At 43.9% G+C, this 22,146-nt stretch overlaps 1 protein-coding gene across 7 annotated transcripts in view; it reads right to left on the bottom strand.

Moving 5' to 3' along the window:
• Positions 1–2,681: 2,681 nt before the first annotated feature.
• LOC147797696 (transcriptional regulator Erg-like) overlaps positions 2,682–22,146 on the bottom strand; it is a 68,114-nt gene continuing 48,649 nt past the window's right edge. For 4 of the 7 annotated variants that reach the window (XM_087142853.1, XM_087142856.1, XM_087142857.1 and 1 more), the window contains exons 3-6: positions 16,631–16,831; positions 6,726–6,803; positions 3,264–3,350; positions 2,683–2,860 (exon numbers count right to left, since the gene is read on the bottom strand). In XM_087142853.1, the coding sequence (XP_086998979.1) occupies positions 2,745–2,860; positions 3,264–3,350; positions 6,726–6,803; positions 16,631–16,831 (482 nt within the window). In that variant the 3' untranslated portion in view covers positions 2,683–2,744. Of the gene's footprint in view, positions 2,861–3,263; positions 3,351–6,725; positions 6,804–16,630; positions 16,832–22,146 lie in introns of all 7 variants that reach the window. The other 3 variants (XM_087142859.1, XM_087142858.1, XM_087142854.1) reach the window with 2 other exon arrangements.

The following is a 22,146-nucleotide window of genomic DNA, read 5'->3' as shown; positions in this document are numbered from 1 at the left end:
TAAATGCAGTTATCAAAATGATAAAGTGCATCAGTGGGCTAGAATTTGATGGAGACTGCTCAGTTCAACCAAGACTAGGTACAACTTCGTTTGAGCAAATTCAATTCATCTGATGAGTTCCAGCGACGAGTCAAGTTTTGACAAGCGTTTGAATCGACACCGATATATCCGCAACCATTTCTGCCTCCCATTTCAACCATACCAGACTGTTGGAAACATACACTGCCAATAATGAACGCCATTCCGCTCAAAGAAGCAGACAAACAGACCACATAACGTTGGCGTACAAAGCAACGGAAACGCCAAGTGATGGATGGACAGAAACAAATATCCACGTGTTACCCGAACGTCTATACTTGGCCCTTTTGCTCAAAGTAGCATAAGGTTCCAAACCTGAATCACGAGCTTGAAGTTTTTTAGCGGATACTCTACAGACCATCAAATGAACGGACGGAAGAACAGACAACTACCGGTCCAATACACAGATCACACACGTCTACATCAAGCATGATACAGAGTAAACCCAAAGCATAGATCACCGACAGTGGGTCCGTCCAGTTGCCGTTCTTCACCGACATACGTAATACGGCGATCTTTCGCCCTCATCTGTTCTTGAAAAAACAGCACACGTGCGTAAGGCTCTTTCCACCCATGTTTTATCGAATCTAGACATTAGCAATCACGATTTACGCCGTCCTCCGTCGATTTTTTTCAAACCTTTTGTCATGTATGTTGATCTCTCATATTTGCAATTTAACCATAACCCGGGTTCAGCATATACGGACTGAAAACTTGGATGAACCGGCCAGCAACCGGAGTAGCCTCCGAGGACGTCAATGATTTCATATTGGTCTCTACTGAATGAGGTCCGGTGTTGAGGCAGCGGTCGAGAGGGAATGGAACAGCCACGTGGCCCGGAATATGGGGAGAGGGTCTGTCCCTGGCGGAAGGGGGCAATTATCATTGGTACACTGCTTAGAGCAGGGTTTCGTTTTCTCCTCCTCGGGCAGCCTATACCTCCCGACTTATTGCTGATGGGGGTGGGGCAAGGCACCACGATTAGGTAGTTTTCACAGGGGTAACTCACAGGGCCATGAATCAACACAGACTGTAATTACGAGGATCACCTTTCTTCTCAGCGAGAGGCCAGAGAATCGTGGTGGGGGGGGGACGGGGCTAGACACTGAGGCAGCAAGCGGCGGGGCGGCGTTCTCTCGCGCGCGTCCGCTGGCAGCCGATTTTTTTTCTACATTCATGTGAAAATTGATAGTCGCGCACAGGATGTGAAATCTTAGACCAATCGTTGGAGGCTAGGATCGGGAATTGAAATCCCGCCAAAGCTGAAAGAGAGATAGTGAGGAGAAAGGGGTAGTGGGGGAAAACGCAGCCGCAAAAAGCACCTGCAACAGGCAGAAATTCATAACGGGGGATCTCGACAACAAAGGGACTATTTCCTCCCTCGCTCTTGGTGTAGGCCGGCAATCCGCCACCGAGGAAGAAAAAAATCAATACCATTTTTTTTTTGGCCATCGCGGGTAATGCTCGAAACAGCGAACTACGCGCTCACAATCACACATTCATCCCTATACCCCGATATATACACGTGAAGCCGGGGACTATTGGTCGGCGGCTACTCGTCCCAGAGTCCACTCATCAGCATACTCTTCTTTTGGATATTCTTCATCGGCGAACTAGCGCCGTAGTTCCATGCGCAGTGGTCTTGAGACGCCACGTCACGAGCCAGTTTAAACCATAATGAGCGCTGACGTGCCTTCACGGAACTCGGTTATTCTTGTCAGAGCCGACACCAGGACTGAATAAAAACCCACTCGGCGAGCCGCAGTCAGCCACCGTTTGAGGTCCAGCAGATCCGAACAAAGCAAGCCTCGTCCGCCAGGCATATCGTCCGCGTCACTTTAATTGCCCGCCAAGACGAGCTAAACCGACGTTATAGGGAATGAAATGCCCCTATTGTTGCGAGATTTTCGGACTGAGCGCGCACCAAAGCCGACCGGGGGCTTTTAGTACACAATTTCCGCGCCGAAGAAAACATTTAGGGTTTAGCGGTCCGACGAGCATTTCCGACGGGGGGGGGGGTTGGACAGCGAGTTCTGGAGTCATCTACCCCACATCACCTCCGTCACCTCCCTGCGCCTTGCCTAAGAGACTTACTCACGCTTGCTGGCCTTTTGCTGAAAGGCGATTATCATTTTATTGGTGTCATCGGTGAAGAAAGAAGAGGGAAAAAGTGAGAGAGACAAAAAAGGAGAGAAAAATGGCGAAGAAAAGGAAATCACCTGTTTCATTGGTGCCGTGGTAGTAGACATATTAGGGATCACCGACCGTGCATGAAATTCGAGGTGATAGAGTGAGATTCAACAGATGAGCGAAGGGGGGGGGGTGTCTCAGCTGCGAATGGGTCAAGGAACTGATAAGGTTATTCTTGGCTGATTATTTGCGGCTGAGCTCTTTGTTTTGAAATTCGGTGAAAGCACATTGAAGGAATTACAACATAACGCACCAAACTGATTGCACGTTAATGAAATGATACTAAGACAGAAAAACGTTCCCCTTTAGACGATTCCTGCATTCTTCCTTTTTTCACATCTAACTCTCCACCCCTCTCGAAAATTATCAGCGTCGACTAAATTAGTGGTTTATGCCTGTAGAGAGCTCTATTTACTCAAACATAAGTCAGGACGACAAAGTCAAACACTGGTAAATGTAGGCTGTGTTAGTCACAATTAGAGTAATCTTCCGTCCTGACAGAAGTGAAATATTTTCATTTTACCTGTTCGCTGCATCCGGGTATTTGTGTCCACGTGCGTGCTGACGGGGTACGGAAACGCGGTGGCACTTACTGTGTGAGCAACAAGAGAAAAATAGTTCTTACCCGCTCTTTAAAAAAAAAATCACCCCCCCAAAAAAATGAACAAATAAATCTGATAATAATTCGTCATTAGATGTACACATTGTCACACTAAAAAGAGTTCAATCCTATACAAAGTTTCGAATGTCAGTTGTGATGGTCTGTACTGACTGGCCAAATTTTAATCAGTTGAAAGAGCTAACGTAAAAACGTTGGCGACATCAGAAGTAGCAAGAGAGAATTTGTAACCAACAGGGGAAAAAATTACAACATCATGAAAGCTCATAACAACGAAAACAACACCATCAGTCTTACCAACCCTGTGGGAAAAGCAAGACGCATCGCGTCCGCCTGCAACAAGGTCTATATAGGTTAAAACATGCATACATTATACCTTTCTGCATCTGATCTGGGTAGTAACTTGTAGCATTACACGCGTACTTCTTCTCGCTGATCGATTGAGCCGTTCCAATATTTGTTGCTGTAGCATGGAAAGAAGAACCCAGATCAACGTTAAAATCACCTTGAACATGAGAAACTTATCACATTATTTTAGTGTTTCAAAAGTAACACACGATTATTGGATTGTCAGGTTGGAGCATGCAAGGTACGGTCCCCTTTCCACCTTTGCGCCTGGAGTTGAGTTCATGCAGACTAGTCTGACACGTCGATTGGGTATTAACTAAATCCCGTATGACTCTGTCGACAAATTTCCATAATTATTTCGGAATGTCTTCCTACTTCTAAGGTTGAGCATTTCTCCAGAGTGGTCTCTTCACGATCAAGTGTATTTGCACGTTTTGGATCAGTTGGATTTCTTCACGATTTCACGGCTATACCAAGAACAAATTTAGCTGTCTGGCAAAACACTGATGATAAAAAAAAAAAATGGTTGCCCACTCAAGGCGAATTCTCTCGTCAAGCACATCCAACAGCGAAGCAAACCTTACAAGGCAACAGTAACAGTAAACGTGTCAAATGACTGACATAAGGCTAATTAAACTCGCTTTGTTTTTCACGTTCATTTGAAGGAAGAACCTCCTTTCGCTTTCAAATTGTCAACATCAGCGTGCGTGCTAACATGGTGACGTCTTGAAGTCATTAAAATATAGCTATGTGGATATATGAACGAATGCGAATTATATTGGGGTACGTTTTGAACTGACATATCAAAATTGATCACAATGGAGGGGATTCGCTATACACTGCGCCACCAAGAGGTTGCCACAGAGAGGCCATTTTTTTGTTAAGTTCACAGTCGACAAATACCATGGTCGCCGTGCTGCGATTTGCGATGAGCACATATCAGTAGAAAACTTTGGGAAAATAGTTCATGCAATAGAGAGAGAAAGGGATTAGTTAAAACTATTACTGGAATACAATACGCCCTTAAATCTCCTTCCCTGGCAAAAATCGATAATGCAAGTTTCACGCGCACAGCCGGCTAATAGAACTTGTCGATCATTCCCCACAATGCTCTGCGAACAATGGCCTTTTTGTGGCCTCTTGGAGGTGCAGTGTACCTAGAATTGTTACCCACATTCACGGGTCAATTTCACGAGATCTGTTTTGTTTTCTTTTTTTTTCCTTCTCTTTTTCTGGTCTCAATGAAGAGAGGCAGTCTTGCTTATAGACGACGTACAGGCACTACGGTACCCCTAAAGAGTTTAAACCATGTGCCACGTAAAACACGGCACCCGCACCCTCAGTGATGGTGTACTAAAGGTTGTGATGTTCGTATTAATATGTAGGCCTACAGCTGTTGTATATGTTGCGTGGAGGTGGTGGTGATAACGTTGGCGACAGTGATGACTTTGGTGGTAGTGAAGAAAATGATAGGAGAGTGGACAGAGACGGGTTGCTTTGCTGGTGGTGATTGGCTTGGTGGGGAAAAGAAGTGCTTTAGTATTTTTGTTGCCCTTCAGTGATGTGATTTAACGAGCACTGTCTGCTCAGTGCTATATCCAAGAGCTTTGAGGAAACAAATCATAACCCTGCTCGGGTAAAACTTTAAAACCTGGTCGGCCGACTCGCAAGTTGGGCTTGTAATAGCGGCTGTCATGGGGACAGTAACGTCACAGCGGTAGCAACGATAGCCACAGAGGTACAGACAATGGTTCAGCTTCGGTGGCAGTAGGCCTGATGACAATGATAATGTTGAAAGTCACTCGAGAGAGACCAGCAGGAATTTTCTGCACTGCCAGCCCTTTCTATGACATTCTGATAATTGCAACGACGGAAGTCACAGCTAGGACCGGTGAAGTCTCTGTTTGGTCGCCTGCAATGCTCGCCAATGGAAAAACAGTCGCTTGTTTTCACTGCCCGTCGATCTCTGATAAAAGTAAACGACGACATCCAACTTGGAAGTTTGTCAAACCAGCGGCACAAAGCTCTTTAAACAAAAGAAGGCACCGTGGTCTTTTTTCTTTCTTTTTTAAAGAGAAATGAAATTGCCTTGTTCCAACCATCAAACTCGACCAAGAGACTTAATAACATATATTTGTTCGTCGAAGAGAAGGAGGGAATAGCAGATAAAGGGGAGGGAATTCCGGACAATAATCATCACGCCATGGACCGAGCGATCGAAGAATCGGAAGGTCGCTCAGGGGATACACGGGCTCCACTTCCCCCTTCGACATTCAGTGCCAAAACATAAAGACAGTCAGTGTTTTGCTTGTCAACACCACATCTCCCCGCGCGAGCTCTGCGCGATGCGATTTTCATTTATGCTGAGATTTTTTTTCGCTCTGATGTTGTGGGGCAGACGGGGGGAACCGAGGACAAGAGAGGATCGTGGAGGGGAGACGAGGCCGCGTTTCCTCCGGAACCACGAGTGAGTCGGCCCGCTCCGAGGGCTTGTTTGTAGTCGCGTGGGATTTTCATATACATGTACAAACCCTCTGCACAGCTAAGAAACGCCGATATTAAAAAGCAAGAGGTGAAGACAAAACAAACACAGGCTGTTCTCTTTTTTTCCCGTCTTCTGCTTTTTTTTCTTTTGAGGAAGTTAATTGCCAAACTGCATGTCGAATAAAGCAGTGACGGAGACATAAAGTGAATTCTTAAAGATGGACTGGCAAGGTGCGAAATTTTTGTCCCTTTCGACTTTTAAGATCCGCCTTTTCATTTCACTCAATTTTTATGTCACTGAAGTATCTTAGAGCAAAATTTTCCCCAACCAGGGTAGCCGTGATGGCAGGCCAAAATATTAACAGTACGGTGTCTTTGAATGCAACCATGCCACAAACATGCATGCAAAGACAGTGGATACCATGCCAAGGCCTTGTCATTGCCACTTCCCGTCCTCTGTAGGTTTTTTGGTTTTTGTTTGTGTGTCTTCAAATTGACCTCAACAGTCATGTATCCTGCACTTGTTGGCGTACTGAGGACCCTTCCGGTTATTGCATCAAATTGGATCGAGGCGTGCGCATTCTTGAATCTTCTGTTCCCTCAGTATCAGAACTAACAGAACATAAATTGAAAGGCGCTCTAGGTTCCTTCCTAAACGAGCTAACACGAACCAGCAGGTGGAAAATGTCTGTTAAGACTCACTTCATGTGATCAGGTGTGGCGTGAAATTTGCACTCCACGGAAAACGGGGCTCACTGACTGGCGTGCGCGTGATTTTGTGCGCAGAGCAATGACTACTTACACGGTTGTGGAAGGCAAGTAGTGTTGTATAATTATGACGAAAGCGGGATCGCATGCATTCCAAATTTAATATGTAAGCAGTTCAGTTGGGCATTTTGTTGAGGATAAAATGACATCCAGAGAGCTCCTCTGTACATTCTCTCCTCCCATCTACACAGTAAGAAAACAAGGACTACTGATCGTGTCCACCTGCATGTGGAGTTACCTTGCGAGCTGGGCGGGGCTCTTGGGGAAGGCTGGAGAGCTTTGTCTACATCGTCAGATGTCAGGTTTGGCAGTGGTGCTGCGGGAAAAAAAAAACAGGAAGAACGTGGGAGCGTTGAGAAATAAAGCTTAGGGAATGGTTGGGAACTCAGGTGAGCATAGAGTGGCACGTCCTTTGCCTTTTCTTTCCCGTATCGAGTCCGTACTCGAGTTTGTCATCTCAGTCAATTTTAGATGCTCTTTCATTTTCCAGTCAGGAATTTCTCCGGTCTCTTAAAGAGACTTTGTCTCTCCCCCACGCTTTTCCCCATAGCCGTCGAAAAAGAAATTTATGGCAAAGTGGGTGTGGCATAGGAGTCACATGAGTGAGCGATTGCGGTTCGAATCCCAACCGGGAAAGTCGATGGTTTGAAATCCCCCACATTCACTTGAATTGTACACACCAGCTCTCCATGAATGATTTTCTCCAAAGTCTACTTCAAAGCTGTGTAAACAGCCTGGTTTGTTTATTCCCTCTCTCCGTTGGGAAAATAATCCCTTACTCATTCAAATTTGAGGCTAAGAAATTAGAAATGTCGATTTTAGATGACAGTTTGTGTCATTTCTTACAGGACAGTTAAGCCTTACCAACAAAACCTATGCAAAATGAAGGTTATCAAACACAAAGCTAATGAATAAATCCAACAATTATTATCTAGGAGCATAATCACAGAATGCATTACGAATCAGGCCGTCAGCATGGGTCTCTAACGCAACCTGGCTCTCTGGCTGCGGGAGAAGTCCAGTCACCCTTCTCGGCTCAGTCGGCTATCAACCCACATTTTGGTTTGTTATTAAATGTGCAGGCGAGATGACCCCATATCCAGACGGCATTCAAGGTGCCGTCGTGCTTTATAACTCCATTATTTTACGTAATACAGAGTGATATACAATACCAGATCAATTTAATAGCAGTCTTTAGTTTCTCTCAGTTAGGGGCAGTTGGCTCAGTAAAATGTAAGGAAATTTATTTTCATGTTTATTCAACGAGTAATATTGTGAGGCGTTTATCCGCGACAATTAAAGGAACGCACAAAACACGACCATGTCGTGAATGTGAACCGTTCAGTGAGCCCTTTAATTAGCTTGGAAGAAGAAACAGCCGTATGATAGAAATATACATATTTTTTTTTAACCTACCAAATCGACTTTGATGACAACATCACATATCTCCTCGAACTCACCGCTTTGAGGAGTTGCGCTTTGCACACTTATTTTGCTTTGGACTTTGTTCACCATCAGATCTTCTACGGCTCCGGCCGCATCGTATAATGGCCTAGATCTCATCCTGCAACACCGGTGCGCTCTTTTTAAAGTTGTCGCCTAATTGCCAATGTACACACATCACAATCGCGCATTAAGAGACCTAAAAGCTTTGGGGAATTGCAAAATTGGCCCACATCGTTAGAATGGTCGCGTCGCACGTTCTCCCCGTCCATGATGGTACTTGCATTCATAGGTAACCAAATTTAGCTAAAATGCCGGTAGCCCTTGGAACAGTCTCGATTATTGAGCTCAAGTTGACGGTGTGTTAGGACGGGAACACGATTGTACAACAGACGTGGCCTGTACTTTACGCCGGCAATGCTTCTCGACCGTAATCCAATTACACAAAAACCACATGCAGCGGAATTATACATATACATTATACAATTTGCCATCGATAAAGGGATAATTAAGAGAGATTTTACAATTTCAGGAATAGCTACCCCTCTTTTTGCCAGCTTCATAGCTTCAGATTTGACAGCAGTTAGGCGTATTGAGACATCAGCTTGCTATGGGAACACAGTTGTAAAAGGTCATCACGGCTGCTGAGTTTCATGTGCATGTCAAACAGCGCCACCAAGCGGTACCCATGTACCGGTACTGGAGGGGAGTCTTGCTAGCGATTGGGGTGAAAAAACAAACAAACAAACAAACAAACAAACAAACACCCCAACAAACAAACAAACAAACCAACACCCCTAACCAACCAACAAACAAACAAACAAACAAAACATGTAAATCATCTGCTTATAACTGCCATTCGGGGGTAGAAGTTTGCCTCATTTGCCGAAGACAGGTATTCTAAAGATTTGTGCCCCTGCTCGAACAAAACAGCGGAAGAAACGACTGATTTGCTATGTCTTAAACGATTTATCGTAGTGTATTGTTTCCTAACTCTATATTGTAACCTTCGTATTGTAAGATGTTGGGAAATGGGACATTTATTCAGAACAAACTGATACATGTGAATGTACGACAAAACCTGCATATAATGCGAAGAGCAGCATGGTAAATTAAGAAGAAGCTATTTCTAAGCAGAAGTGGATTTACATAAATCATTTCAATTTTCCAAACCGAAATGTGGAATTCAAGGCAAAGTGTAAGAATATGGATTTTACTCCCAGTATATAAAATACTTTTCACATTGTATGCTGAGCTTTGAGCGACAAAAGGCTTCCTAACAAAATGATTATTTAAGGTATATAATGAAACCTTTGTTAAAGGTTTTTCAGTCTTCTGTTTGATATAAGAAAATTTAAATTATTCGACATTTTCTTGAGCACAGCCAAAGTGGCGTTGAGCGGCCATTTTCCAGCTCCACTGAGAGACTTCAAAATGTCACAAATAATCTATTTTCCTCCAAAGGCACTCATCGCTGAACGGGCTGCCTTTTTCCCCCCTCTCAACCAACATTTTTCTTAAAAGGGGATTTCGAGGCTCGAGCTGATGAAATGTCAAAAGAGATCCAAAGCTTAAATCAATCTGACGTGAGTCATGTTTGCCAAGAAACAATTATATGTAGAGGAAATCTGATTTTTCCCGGGTTTGACTAACACACTTAGGGAAGAACTAGGTCGGCCCAAATATGATGGGCCGATAATTGATAAATGCTTTCAGATGCTAAATTTGATTTCTGCGCGAAACGTAGACAGAAAATTACTTCATTCGTTACCGAGATTGGGGCCGAATTAAGATAAATTTGACATGGATGCCGAGCGGGAAGACACTGTTATGTTTTCGAGTGAGCAGGGGGCCACTTGCACGCGGACTGAATGCGTAAGGACCTCAAAAGGTAGCTAAGGAGTAGCCACGGCATAAACATTTTCGAACAACATTGTATCCTTCTGGGAGAAGTAAATAGGCCTAATATCTTTTATTATTACTTTGGCAGGTTAGTACTCATAAAGGAGGCCGAGTAAATATCATTCTCTATTTAGTTGACAGGAAAGATGTGATTACCTGTGAGCCGCAGTTAATAAAATATGTGACGGGTACCAATTTAGGGTGTTCGGACCCAAAGTGGTCAATTTTGTTCGGATACAAAATGTTTAAAAGGGATCACGGCGTAGTACAGAGAATAAAAACAACGTTCTGCCTTCGTTACTGGCAGAACTAAAGCTCAGTTCATTGCAAGAGCCACAACAGGGAGAGGCACAGACAACGTTTATTTCAGAATCAGGTTTTGCAGTCCTTCAAAGTTCGAATTTTAGTTTGCTTTCGTTCCCTTAATGATATTAACGACAGTTCAGGGAGAGAACTTTGAAATGAATTATCTCCATTAAAGATCAATCACATTGCTTTGACGTATGGTCATTTTAACAGGGAATTGGTCCTTGTTCCCCATAGCGTGGCAGCTTCTGTTCGCATTTATAATCGTCGCTTTAGGACTTCAGTTCCACCATGAGAACGCTGTGAGTAAAAATGTGCCGATGAGGGCGGCAAACAAATCTAGCAATTTAATGATGTCATAATACGGCTTGTTGTGAATTCCTTCATTTAGTTTCCTTGGCCCAAGAATGCAGCCAGGTGGCTGTAAGTAAAAAGCCGGACTACCGTCGGTAGAATACCACAATAGCCCATTCTCCGCGTCCATGAAAGCCTAGCTAGCGTTTGCCCCTCACAGCTGACGGGGCCCACGTAGCCGGGAAGGTACCTATGGTCTACGGTTTGACTGTGATGTTTAATTTATAAGCTCTGCAGGTTGCGAGCAGTCTTCATTTAATGTTTGTTAGGCCTCGGCAGCAGCATGTCAGTCTTTATTCCAACTCGGCAGTTGCGAGTTATATTGGTTCAATAAAAAAGTGCCTTCACTAAAGGCTCTTGTTCCCCCAGAGTTTCTTGACCTTGCGGCCGTAATAAGGGGTTTTATAGCACAAGAAGTGAGAAAAACCGGTTAAGTAAGTTCGATGTCATTCTCGGCAAATGGCCGCTGCCATCTGCCTGAAATTCATCGGGACCTTACTCCGGGTTCAAATTAGGATGGTTCAGCTTTACCATACGATCCGGTGATGATCAACACTGTCGATATAAAAGCAATTCCAAGTCGCTCTTACTGTCCGACCTCTTTTCACGGTTAATGAAGTGCAAACAAGCACAGCGCTCACGCACGCGGGCGCGTTCGCCTCGAAATAATGAAACAGTCGTATAACTGCAGAGCCGTAGTGTGACGTCATCAAAATAGGCTTCCATTGGATGCTCCCAACGAGTTTGCCTGATATGAAAGAGGACTCCAACTCGTGCTTTTGACGTACGTAGCATCCTTTGCTCCGTTTTTACCTACTGCATTGTTTTAAATATAACTGGATTCCATAAAATAGAAATTGTGAATTACCAATGGAGTCAGTCATCATACGTTATCGTACTGGCAAACTCTATCTAAACAGACCACAGTTCGCCAAGTGATCATTTTGCACCTAGATTTTAGGGCACAACTGTAATCTATTATAGGAAAGGATTGATTCAGCACTAAACTTTCGGAAAGCCCAATGTTTGAGGGGCATATTTAAAACGGATTCCTTATTAACTAACCTTTTATTCCCACTCTCATCAGACAGTCCAAGAAATGGCTATTCTATCACTACCACCCCAAACACACACAAAATTATTGTTGCTCCTGTCTAGGAGGGCATAATGGACCCGTTACACTCGGAATAAGCGTATTCGTCCCTCATCATCCGTACAATCCGTACAAACGAAAAGTCGGCACATTTGTTTGCATCAACGTACATTGTAGTACACGAGCAATAGTACGCAAATGGCTATTGGACAGATTTGACGTTAACCCTAACTTGCGCCCCCAAGCGTCAATTAGTGAGACGGTGAGACCTTGCTCGAGAATTCCCAGGCTGTGGTTGTTATCGACCTACGATGTACAAAGAGGAGAGGAAAAGGCTAGTTAGGCGCGGAAATGACCGACAACAACCCCGAGCCGCGTCTACAAACTAGGCGGCCTAAACCTCAGCGCAGACCTCGAGATGGATACAGCTTTGAAAGGCGGCTACCACAGCAGCAGTCTGAATTGACAGCGCAGATCGGAGTTCACCACAGAAAGTACCTGTTTCAACTATAAGGTCAAACCAGTCAAACATGATTGATAGCCCACTTGAGAAAAAGGAACAAGACGAAAACAAAGACGAGATAAAAACCGCTCAGGCGTCATGTCATTTGGCCATGTACTACAACCGAGGAGGTGACTTTCCACAATGAAGACTTTTGAGAGAAGCTCCAACTAATACGGGAGATTTACAAAAGTGCACCTCCAAGAGTCTACAATGCGTTGACCAATCAGAGTGCGCGAAATCTGTCAACCCAATGCGCGTTCGGAAAGGATCGACTGATTTCGCGCGTTGTGGTTGGCCTTGCAAACCTTGGAGGCGCACTACTGTGAATCGTCCATATTCCTCAGCAAACCCAACAAGCCGATAAACTGTTCGGATGCGGTGGCAGCTGTAACTTTGTAACTCGATCGCTACCGAAGACGCCCACCCAACTTTGCCGCTTCTAATTCTGATCCTGTCGAGCAAGCAATCGATTTTTCTGTGCTACTGAGCTTTCCGAATGTCCAATGTTAAACTATTTCTCCTAGTGAGTGCATTGACAGTGACAGACTACATGAAATCTGTGGTGTACATTACTGACCCGTCTACCCGGAACCTGCCATGACTTCGTCCCATTCTTGCTTTTAATTCAATTCGGCATCCACCTCCGGCTTGTAAGATTCCAAGTTCAACTGATTGATAGCTGCCTAATTCTCAGTGTTGTAATGACCTCGGACGCCTATGTACCACATCGCCTTTGTGTCTTCAGGAAAGGGTACACCGCACTTTGCAATTAGCGATGTCAGCATCTATCCTATCTTGAGCGAGGAACGGAGCATTTCACATGACATCATTACACTGAATGACGGACTGAGTCATTCTAGCATGCATACTCACCACCTTAAGAGCAAAGTGCACACACAAAACTTTTCCCAACAAATTATTCACCGCCGTCAACCCGACGTTGATATCCAGTCCTCCGCGATACATGAATCATTGGCAGAGACATCATACATTTCCCGTGAACCGTTTTGGTGCGCCATCTTTGATGTTGGATCGTGTCCAGGGAACGGTAATTGTAACTCTAAGGGAACGCTACTACTGGGTGGCATCAGACTTAAAGCACCTTTCTACCTGCGCGTCAACATTTGCGCCACGCGTTGCGCATCCGTCACGTGTGTTATGTTAATGGAGCTGATTTTCGTGTCCGTGAAAGTGAAACGTATGAACGCATCATATACGCAACGCACCCCCCCAAAAAAAAACCTTCATATGGAAAGGTTCCTTTACGCGTGGGTTTTTAAACTTTCAAGAAAGTGTACATCTGAACAAATCATGACAACCTACGGGCCTGAGTTGAACCAAGAGAGTGCGCAGTTTCCCTAGTAACAGAGGTTCCTTTGACAAGTTCACGAACAACCATTAAACGCAAGCGTTGCAGTTGCATCGCTACCAACAAAATGAATATCCCCGACCAATATTGCTCTTTTTAACCGACAAGGGCGTGCTTCTGCTCAGGGCAGATCGGTTGAGGAGGGATGCGATGCGCACGTAACACGTGCTCTCGAGAGTGGCGTAACTGCAGTAATGGCTTCTAATTCTGGGCGTCAGATTAGTCTTTACAGCTACGTGCGATAAAAGGAGTTATACTCTCAAGAAACTAAAGCTCTTATCACACAAGGCCAAATTCGCAGTTGGTTTCACATCAAACATGGCGGCAAGGTATTGTGGGAGATTTGGGAGACTTTAGAGGAAAAGTGAAAAGGGTAAAAGTAGCAACCTACACGTACTTGAGGATAATGTAGTAGCAACTATCAATCTGACTGCTCAGTGCGAAAAACTATTTTGACCATCCAGCTATTTGGCACGATTCACAACCCTGCGTAGCTTGCAAGTAACTTTATTTCTAATGACCGAAGTAAGAACGGTGTTGATGCAACAGACAGAACTGTTTGCCTCGTGCATACAGTACGGTGTGGGCACCGTGTTCTTCCAGTGGTTCCTTAATTGGCCAATTGAGCAGTTTCCCTTCTCCCGGCCAACAACTTCCACAAATAAAAAGGACAAACATAATCTAGGCCCCCAGCGAATAAAATTATGTTTCAAAATTGAGGGCACTCAAAGTGGTTTTATTTTCGTACTTAAAAAAAAAATTATATTGCTTCCGTTGATGTTTTGATTTTTTATGTTTTCTGTATCTTATTTGTTTATTGTTTATTAAACGAATTGTGTTAATAAAACAACTTACAAACAAAATCTCTAATTATTGTGCTTGATAACAGCACCAAGAACTGAAAACGTAGAGTAAGTGTTGAAATGTTGCAATTGGTCAAAAAATATGTTACGGTACCTAACAGGAGACGTGAAATTAAGCACGCTCAGAGAAAGTCTCTTTATGAATCTTACAAATTGAATAACGACGCTTACCTTTCACCTTTGTACCCAATACATGTGAAGAAACAGCTCTTTGACTGCAAATACATGTATGTTTTCTCCCTAGTAAAAGCTCGCTAACATTATTGCTTTGGATATGGACAAAAATTCGTTGAGCAAAGATGATAATCGCTGGTGAACAAACGCTCGGGGAGAGTAACGGTATAATGGTTGGGTTTTGTTCTTTACGTCACACTTGCAATCAAACTATAATTTATGGATTGTGATTGCTGTGCTCTCATTGTTCTCGTTTCACAAATTGTAGTCCATCTTGGTTGATTAGTGGTTCGTTAAAATGGATGTACAAGTATAGGACCTGTGTATTTTAGCATGACAAAATTTCGGGTGATGACATGCACGCGTATCAGTGCCTGAAATGGGCCCGTCGGGGCACAGTGACACATAAAAGTACGCGAACAATGCTTGAGGAGGGGATGTTTCTGCCCCTGAAACAAACTCAATTATCGCCCTGGCCAGTGAGTGAGTCTGTCACGGTCAGCTGGTACGTCCAGTGAAACAGACGGCGTGATATGGCACGGTCCAGGCACCCCCTTACACCCATTTTCACGTGATGTTATTCCTCGTGTCTTGTAGCCTCGGGGCGGATCCCCCCAGGCATCTGGAGTGAGTTTGATAAATCTGTAGCGTGTCACGTTGCATCGGTGGCGAAACTGATGGGCGGTACGTGGGCGGCTCAAAACAGTCACCTCGACGGGGGCACATGGTCTAGTCCATTCGAACTTTGCTGGGTGTCATGATTTGAACTGTTCTGTTCGATCACTTACAGCCAACGCGCTGTACTCGAAACTGATGCACGTTCAACATGAGGAGATCAAAGCGCTCCGCAGTTTTACAGCCGGACCTGACGCTCCAGTGAAACACACACAAGTAAAATTCCCCTTCGTTTGCATAACTAAATAACGGTCGTCAGCCTTAAGCCATTAGTAAGCTTCTATGGCAAAGTTCGGTCAGCGACAACTCGTTAACCACTAGTCGATTTTGCCTGGTGCCCAGTACATTATACATGCATAGGTCAAGATCGCACACTGGTTGACAGTGTAGTTCGTTGATCGAACTTTGCTTAAACTTGTCCATTTAGATTGGTGCCGGAGATGCATGACGTTCAGTGACTTGCTTACTAGCGCATTTGCTACCATCTATTTGGCTGGGTTCCAGACGCACAACAATAAAGATTTTTATCACAGGAGGGATTTTTTATGACCACCAAGGACTGGAAAAGAGTCTAAAGGAAGTGGTTCTAGAACAATGAACCACCAAGAGGTCACCACTGGGAGCATTTTTCGTAGCGTATTATGGGAAAGAGACAAAATCACCAACATCACACAGTGCTTGGTTTGTTTTTAGATGGGGGGGGGGAGCCCAGACGCCTGGCTTCTGTAAGGTTTTGGACGCAGACATGGAAACTCAGATCTGTCTTCAAGATCAGTCTTCAATTCCGGCAGAAACTTAATAATTAATCGGGTCCTTTTGATCTCATCATTGTCTGCTTAATTAAAAAACGGTGTTAATAAGCAATGAAATAATCCACCCCCCTTGCAATAAAAAGCCGAGTCATTTCGACTTCCAGGTTATCAACTTCGCTTCACGAAATTATGTTTCTGTTTAGTATATAAAATCAGAACTGTACGTGCAGCAGAAAGTGAATACTAAACACAGTTAGTGTAATACAAAACACCCTTTTTCACTATGACTAATCAATGCAAAATGTGCTGAACGAGACATGAACTTTTCACACGGGTCAAATGATGCAGGCTTATTTTGTAGTTTCCTTTTTGTTTGTGTGTGCCAGTTTGAAAAAAATCAGATTGAATTAACTTTGTAGCATGATGTCGAGCTTATTATCAGCGTCGCACTGAATACACAAACAAACAAAGGCAGCCCACCGTAAGCTAGATTACTCTTGCTTCAAATTTGGAATATGGGCGATCTGATTTCTAAGATAATTAATATACGCTAATCTTCGAGCACCTAGCTTAATCAGTAAAATTTGTGTTTTCCGAGCGTTCGCGGTGGGACGAGTGAACATTTACCCCGATTCCCCTGAGTACAGAGGGCGCTGTCGATTAACGGAAACACTGAGGGCGCTATCAAGAAACTCCGGGGGACCTACCTTGCTTCAGGAAGTTGAGGTGGGACAGGAGGACGTCGGCGTTGTAGGAGCTGGTCAACCGCGTGAAGTCCTCGCGGGTCATCTTGCACAGCTGCTTGCCATCAATGCTGAACCGGCTAACCATCACGTCCTGGAGGGAGTACTCCCGTACTGCCCACTGCACCCACTGCTGGACATGATCAATGGTCCACATGTTGGGATCTACAGGGAGGGAGGGATCAGTGAATTTTAATGTTTAGGGTTCAAACGCTGTTTGCACGATCTAAAGGCAAAAGAGTGACAGTCATCCCGCCCATGACACGGTCAGTCATGCACATGACATTTACAGCATCAGCAAATTGTCAGTGTCGGAAATCGGAATCCTTAGCTCTGGCTCTTAATTGTATTATCGGCGCGGAGTTTCCTGAAGGCACGCCACGCTGCCTGACTGCTCAACAGCGTGTCCGATTTCCAATATGTAACTACGGGACAAGGGACGAAAACCACCCATTCCATCCAGAAATCATACAACTTGAAAGCAAGTTGGCCTGGGCCAGTCGCCTGAGCGCATCCATTCTTGGACAAGTTTCGTCTTGGGATATTTGACACAAATACTGATTCCTGAATCGGAAAGGAAGGGGGGGTATGACAATTCCACTTATGTCTGCAACTTTTTTTTATGATTTCGTTGGTACCCAGCGCAGGTTTTCACTCGCCCATGCGGAGATAAAATCGTTATGTCTTGCAATGCGCCTGCCCAGTTTATTTTGGGAGAGTCTGTATATGAACGTGTTATCGACGGCAAAGTTATCTAACGAAAAATAAACTCAATCCAGTAATACGCCTTTAACTTTCATCTTCAAGTTTCGGTTTCCCCCGTGCTCATCCCTAGTAGCCTACGACCACTCAATTAAGAACAGCACTTTCCAAACAACGAGAGCACTTGGCGGTTGAGCATAGTTTGCCTTTCCGCAAATAAGTTTTTTGCCAAACAAGAAGACCCAACCGAAGGGAAGTAACGAACTTCATAAGAATCCCATAGTCCATCGTAAGGGGAAGGTACGATTTGAATCCAACCTTTGTTGTTGATTTAAGTTTCTGATATTCGTGGAGTTGAATACCAATTTTCCAATTCTGTTTGTATTAAATTTATCCACCAGTTGAACTCGATAGTTTATAAAAACAAAACTGCTAACTGACAGCAAACTGAGTGTCGTTAACGCCTAAAAAATGTAAAGCCGTAAACTACTATCCGAAGACAACAGTATAGCCAGTTTCGGCCATGCAAAGTCGACTTTTCAACCCGGAAACTAAAGTCGTATATTTTGTCTATTGCATGTTGAGCAAGTAAGGTCTTCTTGCGGTTTGACCTCTTTTAACATTTTGTGTGTTTGCCCGCGATATAGAAAGTCTGTGTTTTTACGCGAGATAACAATAAAAAAAAAAACCCTTCTCTTTTTCCCTTTGTGTTGGGATCAGATCACGGATGCCCATCCTTCCTGTTTAGGGAAGGAAAACAAAGTACAACCAGGCACCCGGACCGTAGCTGATGTGAAGGCCATCTGTCTGTGATGTCACTGAGGTCATGACCCCTGCGGGACGTACAGGGCTGAGGCTGGAAAAGTTAGTGTTTTTATGAGTACATTTAGTTCCTGCAAGCCTGCTACATGTCACAATTATAGCGGAAGAACGGGAAGCAATCAAGGCAGTGGCAACTGAAGTACAACAAAGCATGACAAATCTTTGTGTTGTTAATCGCTACTTTGAGGTGGTGTTCGGGAAGAATGTTTGGAAGTGCAGTTGTTTTGCAAATGGCAGCTATTGTCTCACACCCCCCCCGCGGCAAATACTTGGACAAAAATCATGCCCGGGCTGGGCACAACATTGGACCTTTGAAATTTAAGTTGGCCCAAAATCCAATTGCCAGTTTTTATAAAGAGAGGGAACCTGCATGGCAAAATGTCAGAAGTCACACAAACAAGGACGACATGAAGAGATTTTTGTCCATACATGCCCTTACAAAAAAGGTATAATACGTCATACCATCTCTGTGCGCAACAGGGGGAAAAGTCGTCCGTTTAAAGTCCGGCTATTCAGGGGGGACCACTGAGACCGGGAGACAGGTGAGACCGCCACGCCAGTATGCATATTATCTGATATCCCCTGGTATGACTTCAATGGGATAATGATAAGCTGTTACTTTTGAGATTTAAGTCAAAAGTCGCATACAGATATCACAAGCAACATGCGTTTGTTTTTCATGCAACGTTACAATTACTTTAAAACGCGAACAGGGAGGGGCTGCATGCTCGCCTATCCCCATTTGCAAGGAAGAGGTCCACGATTTAAATTAAAGCTTATATCGAGTCTGCGATAGTTGAAGATTTCGTGCTACGACGATTGTAAGACGTGAATTACATGACGTGCTGAATTTTGCAGTTATTTTGGGCAATGAAGTAAAATGAAGGGTTTCCTAACCAATTGCAATTTTAACACTATCAAAACAACAGAGCTAAAAAGAAACATATGATGTGGTGAATTTTAACAGCTGAAGATTAGGAAACTGATTGTTACGGATGATAAAGGTGTTGAGCTATATTTCGACGATGTGCTCATTTGAGTATTTTTTCCCTACCTTGATTCAACCTGGTTAACTAAAAGCAACAATACAAGGTAGAAATTAATGAGGTCTCATGACGTGAAACCCTGATTGAAATGGACTCTCTCCTCAACCTTTCGGAGACACGGTGGGCAAGTTCAAGAGGTCTACATTTTCCAACCACTGGTCTGATTTCCCAGGTAACCAGTACAAACAATCTAACCCGAGTGCCAGGCAAAATCCTCTACAGTGACTGACAAAATGGCATCCCTCAAGCTTGCCCCAAAGTTTCTCCTCGAAATAATAACGGTCAGAGCAGTAACTAGATTTCCTTTTGCTTTCCAAGTTCGCTTGGTATACTGCTTACATGTTCATTCTGTATGATAGGCCTTGGCGATGGTGTTTTCCCCTTCTTGCAACTGTCTGTTCACTGTGGGACCCACCCCGCCCACCGACAGTCAGCCAAAGACTTCACCACAGTCGCTTGGTGTATTGGGAATGTCAGCCGCTAAGCTCTTATCTAAATGGGTGTACACAGCTGCCGGCCCGGTGACTGATGGATGCGCAGGAGAAAATTCTGCAACGTAACTTGGCCCGACCCACTCTACCGGGTTAATCTCTCTCGTTAAACCTCCAGATTACTACCTTGTTTTTTGATCCCCTAATCGGCAGGGGTTAAAAAATCCGGGGCTATAAATCGTGGTATTTGGGACTTTGATTGTTCGTTTCCTGGCGGGTTGCTAGACATGTAAAGATCAGGCAGGGTAATCGAAAGTGGGTGTTTGAACGAAAGTCAGGAGAGAGTTTTCCGCTCATGCGAGATTTTTTTTTTAATTACATTTTTTTTCTTCCAGGAACATGCTCAGCAGTCGGTATGTTCTTCGTTTAAAAATTTTCCCTCGCGCGGTTTTGATTGCTTCATATCTTGGTCTACATGCTGTCAAGCTCAGTTTGTTTTACGAGGTAGACGAAAACTGAAAATATTATACTCCATTTTGTCGATGTTCCAGTTTCGGCCCTCGTGAATATAAAGAAAGAAAATGAGATAAATTGATAGTCAACATACTTTAACTTCCTTTTGTCATTCGCTTTTAACAGTAAGGCTACTGGACCTGTGATAAAAGGCACGGCTTCTTATTTATCAATTTATTTTAATTTTGGAAAGAGCTATCAAATATCGACAAACGTAAAGTAGTGAAATGCATTCAATTTCTGTGACCAAACCCATGGCCAGATAATCCAACAAGTTAGCACTTTGTGCTGGTGCCTAGGTGAATCATTTAGGGGGCCTAAACGAAACATGTGGGACCTAAGAAATAACCGTAGGTGTAAAACGCACGAACATTTACGCACATACGCGACTAAGTGTCTCTGTATCTAAAATGTCGATGTTGGAAAGCTCAAAAAAACCCATTTTTTACTGATAGTCTATAACTTTTTCCAGATGAACCTCAACACGATATGCCATGCTCTAGCGCTAGAAACAGGTGTTTGTATTACGGAGCAATGGTGTCAAGGGACCACGACGCGCTGATTCCAGCCCTGTGCATGCCCCAAAACCATTACGTGTGTAATTGCATGTTTTCAGTTTGTATTGGAAGGTGGTACTTGCATCCTGCTATAACACAAAATAGGGCGTTACCATTGGTTGTACGAAACTACGGTTTAGAAAGTGGAATTAAAGCTTAGAAGGTACTTTGTTCACGTGTTTATTGACCAAACCGCGGTTAAATTGGTCAGTTAAAGAAATTGCAAGTCACCACTTTTCCCAACAAAAGAAAAGATGGTCGAAATGTACAACTTCCCCGTAGGTGAGGGAACTAGCAATGTCACGGGTCTGAAGACCAGTTTTGGCAAAGAGTACAGGCCTACGTGTGTGCAGCTGGGTCGTGAGCGCCCGAGGATGAAGTGCTTAACAGTAGCCTAGTTCCCCCCCCCTCGCTCCATTATGGGGGAGGAAGTCCGATATTTCTTCAATCGAATCAACAGCTTTCCGTTCCGGACAGGGGTTAGCCTTCCCCACGATGCCTATCGCATTCGCCCGGCGTTTCCGGCTGTCTTCTGACGCTTGCTTGCTTGGCCGAAGCTCGATGGACGCTGTTTGCCAACAACGCACCATCGGGATGCATGGGGCCTCGTGTTCTGCTGAACGTTAGCTTTTTTTTAGCGGGGGAGGGGGATTTTTCGGATGGATTTTCTCGGGGATTTGGCAGTAAAAGCTGACGCATGGAGATGACTTGGCCCAGGCTATTGCTAAGATTGAGTAGAGGATCGGGGCCTGTGCGACATGCAGCATAATAATTACCAAGAAGTTCACTAGAAGTAGAAAAACAAAATCGTTTCATGACAAAATGACTTTTTCCACAGAAACACAGGAAATAGCATGGAAGGCTGCGCAAACACCACGGGAAAGTATTCATAAATTGATCTGGCATTCTGTTTTTGTAAAGGGGCTCAAATAAAATGGTGGAAATTTGATTATAAAAACGAAAAGCGATTTTAAAGGCATACGAACAGAAACACGTTCACATCTCCATTGTCTCATATTCTACGCTGATATTTTTTTTGGGGGGGGTGTTTTGCTATTGGAAAAAAAATGGGGTCAACTTAAACTTTATCAATTCAATTAATAGTTATTTCAGTAGTTTATACACCAGTCAATATATATTTATATTTTGAATGCAGATTACGTGTATGTCCGGTTCACAAGTGAACCTGGCGTGTCTTCATGTCTCCTTAAAAGTTTTCTTCTCTAGAAAAAGACAAAATAACAAAAAATCCAGCAACAGCAGACAAGTGTTGGAAGTAGATTTAAAAGGAAGGGATGATAATCGGTTTTAAAATTTTACATACAAATCATTTGCAACATTTCTAAAAGCAATGAGTGGCGAATTTTCTCCCACTATTATTAGTAAGTTTCAGGATCATGGCTCATGCT

The sequence above is a fragment of the Acanthaster planci genome, linkage group LG10, assembly GCF_054643075.1.
Source record: "Acanthaster planci isolate LZ-2023a linkage group LG10, COTS_SCS, whole genome shotgun sequence".
Taxonomy (NCBI): domain Eukaryota; kingdom Metazoa; phylum Echinodermata; class Asteroidea; order Valvatida; family Acanthasteridae; genus Acanthaster; species Acanthaster planci.
Note: the sequence above shows the minus strand (reverse complement) of the source record. Positions and strands in the feature narration are given on the sequence as shown.